The following is a 2,474-nucleotide window of genomic DNA, read 5'->3' as shown; positions in this document are numbered from 1 at the left end:
GGCTCGGTGAGTACAATGCCGTAGGAGAGGCGTGGCTCGGTGAGTACAGTGCCACAGGGGACTGGGTATATATGAATACAATGTAACAAGCGTTTGTGAGCTGCGCATATCCCGGTAGTCACATCCGCCATCTTGGATGTCTCCTGGCAGTGGTCTCTGGTGGGCGGAGCCGCGTATGAGGTCAGCATGGCGAGCTCTCTGTACTTCGGGGGAGTTCTGATCGGAGTCGTCGTGTTTGGACAATTATCGGACCGAATTGGCAGGAAACCCGTCTATCTCACAGGTACGGGGGAGGGGCGTGGACTCAGATATTGGGGTGACTATGAATTTGACTCTGCGTCCCCTCGGCCTGTCCTCCTCCTGCGTCTCCTCGGCCTGTCCTCCTGCGTCTCCTCGGCCTGTCCTCCTGCGTCTCCTCGGCCTGTCCTCCTGCGTCTCCTCGGCCTGTCCTCCTGCGTCTCCTCGGCCTGTCCTCCTGCGTCTCCTCGGCCTGTCCTCCTGCGTCTCCTCGGCCTGTCCTCCTGCGTCTCCTCGGCCTGTCCTCCTGCGTCTCCTCGGCCTGTCCTCCTGCGTCTCCTCGGCCTGTCCTCCTGCGTCTCCTCGGCCTGTCCTCCTGCGTCTCCTCGGCCTGTCCTCCTGCGTCTCCTCGGCCTGTCCTCCTGCGTCTCCTCGGCCTGTCCTCCTGCGTCTCCTCGGCCTGTCCTCCTGCGTCTCCTCGGCCTGTCCTCCTGCGTCTCCTCGGCCTGTCCTCCTGCGTCTCCTCGGCCTGTCCTCCTGCGTCTCCTCGGCCTGTCCTCCTGCGTCTCCTCGGCCTGTCCTCCTGCGTCTCCTCGGCCTGTCCTCCTGCGTCTCCTCGGCCTGTCCTCCTGCGTCTCCTCGGCCTGTCCTCCTGCGTCTCCTCGGCCTGTCCTCCTGCGTCTCCTCGGCCTGTCCTCCTGCGTCTCCTCGGCCTGTCCTCCTGCGTCTCCTCGGCCTGTCCTCCTGCGTCTCCTCGGCCTGTCCTCCTGCGTCTCCTCGGCCTGTCCTCCTGCGTCTCCTCGGCCTGTCCTCCTGCGTCTCCTCGGCCTGTCCTCCTGCGTCTCCTCGGCCTGTCCTCCTGCGTCTCCTCGGCCTGTCCTCCTGCGTCTCCTCGGCCTGTCCTCCTGCGTCTCCTCGGCCTGTCCTCCTGCGTCTCCTCGGCCTGTCCTCCTGCGTCTCCTCGGCCTGTCCTCCTGCGTCTCCTCGGCCTGTCCTCCTGCGTCTCCTCGGCCTGTCCTCCTGCGTCTCCTCGGCCTGTCCTCCTGCGTCTCCTCGGCCTGTCCTCCTGCGTCTCCTCGGCCTGTCCTCCTGCGTCTCCTCGGCCTGTCCTCCTGCGTCTCCTCGGCCTGTCCTCCTGCGTCTCCTCGGCCTGTCCTCCTGCGTCTCCTCGGCCTGTCCTCCTGCGTCTCCTCGGCCTGTCCTCCTGCGTCTCCTCGGCCTGTCCTCCTGCGTCTCCTCGGCCTGTCCTCCTGCGTCTCCTCGGCCTGTCCTCCTGCGTCTCCTCGGCCTGTCCTCCTGCGTCTCCTCGGCCTGTCCTCCTGCGTCTCCTCGGCCTGTCCTCCTGCGTCTCCTCGGCCTGTCCTCCTGCGTCTCCTCGGCCTGTCCTCCTGCGTCTCCTCGGCCTGTCCTCCTGCGTCTCCTCGGCCTGTCCTCCTGCGTCTCCTCGGCCTGTCCTCCTGCGTCTCCTCGGCCTGTCCTCCTGCGTCTCCTCGGCCTGTCCTCCTGCGTCTCCTCGGCCTGTCCTCCTGCGTCTCCTCGGCCTGTCCTCCTGCGTCTCCTCGGCCTGTCCTCCTGCGTCTCCTCGGCCTGTCCTCCTGCGTCTCCTCGGCCTGTCCTCCTGCGTCTCCTCGGCCTGTCCTCCTGCGTCTCCTCGGCCTGTCCTCCTGCGTCTCCTCGGCCTGTCCTCCTGCGTCTCCTCGGCCTGTCCTCCTGCGTCTCCTCGGCCTGTCCTCCTGCGGCCCCTCGGCCTGTCCCCCTCCTGCGTCCCCTCGGCCTGTCCTCCTCCTGCGTCTCCTCGGTCTGATCTCTGTCAGTCGATGTGATGTGGGGATGAGGTGGGTCACATGACACCGGTGTGTCTCCGGCAGGTCTGGCTCTGGATCTTTCCTTCTCTTTGATGAATGCGTTGTCACCGTCGTTCACCATCTTCCTCATCACCCGCTTCATAGTCGGAGTCACCAATGGCGGGATGTCGCTTGTGGCCTTCGTGCTGCTGAACGAGTACATTGGAGCCTCGTACTGGGCCCTGGCAGGTAACGCATTTACCCCGACCTCCCCTGTGCATCCTCCCCTGCGTGTCCTCCGCTGCCCTCCTCCCCTGCGTGTCCTCCGCTGCCCTCCTTCCCATGCGTCCTCCCTCTGCCCTCCTCCCCCGTGCGTCCTCCCTCTGCCCTCCTCCCCAGTGCGTCCTCCCTCTGCCCTCCTCCCCAGTGCGTCCTCCCTCTGCCCTCCTCCCC

At 66.5% G+C, this 2,474-nt stretch overlaps 1 protein-coding gene across 1 annotated transcript in view; it reads left to right on the top strand.

Annotated features, from left to right (window-relative positions):
* The window catches only part of LOC108803184 (solute carrier family 22 member 15-like), a gene marked incomplete at its 3' end in the record, with an annotated part of 18,865 nt that overhangs the window by 9,022 nt on the left and 7,369 nt on the right, over positions 1–2,474 (top strand). Inside the window, exons 4-5 of the mRNA XM_018575024.1 lie at positions 151–283; positions 2,106–2,270. Coding sequence (XP_018430526.1) covers positions 151–283; positions 2,106–2,270 — 298 coding nt within the window. The remainder of the gene's footprint in view (positions 1–150; positions 284–2,105; positions 2,271–2,474) is intronic.

Source organism: Nanorana parkeri, unplaced genomic scaffold (assembly GCF_000935625.1).
Source record: "Nanorana parkeri isolate BGI_ZX_2015 unplaced genomic scaffold, ASM93562v1 scaffold3475, whole genome shotgun sequence".
NCBI classification, from domain to species: domain Eukaryota; kingdom Metazoa; phylum Chordata; class Amphibia; order Anura; family Dicroglossidae; genus Nanorana; species Nanorana parkeri.
Note: the sequence above shows the minus strand (reverse complement) of the source record. Positions and strands in the feature narration are given on the sequence as shown.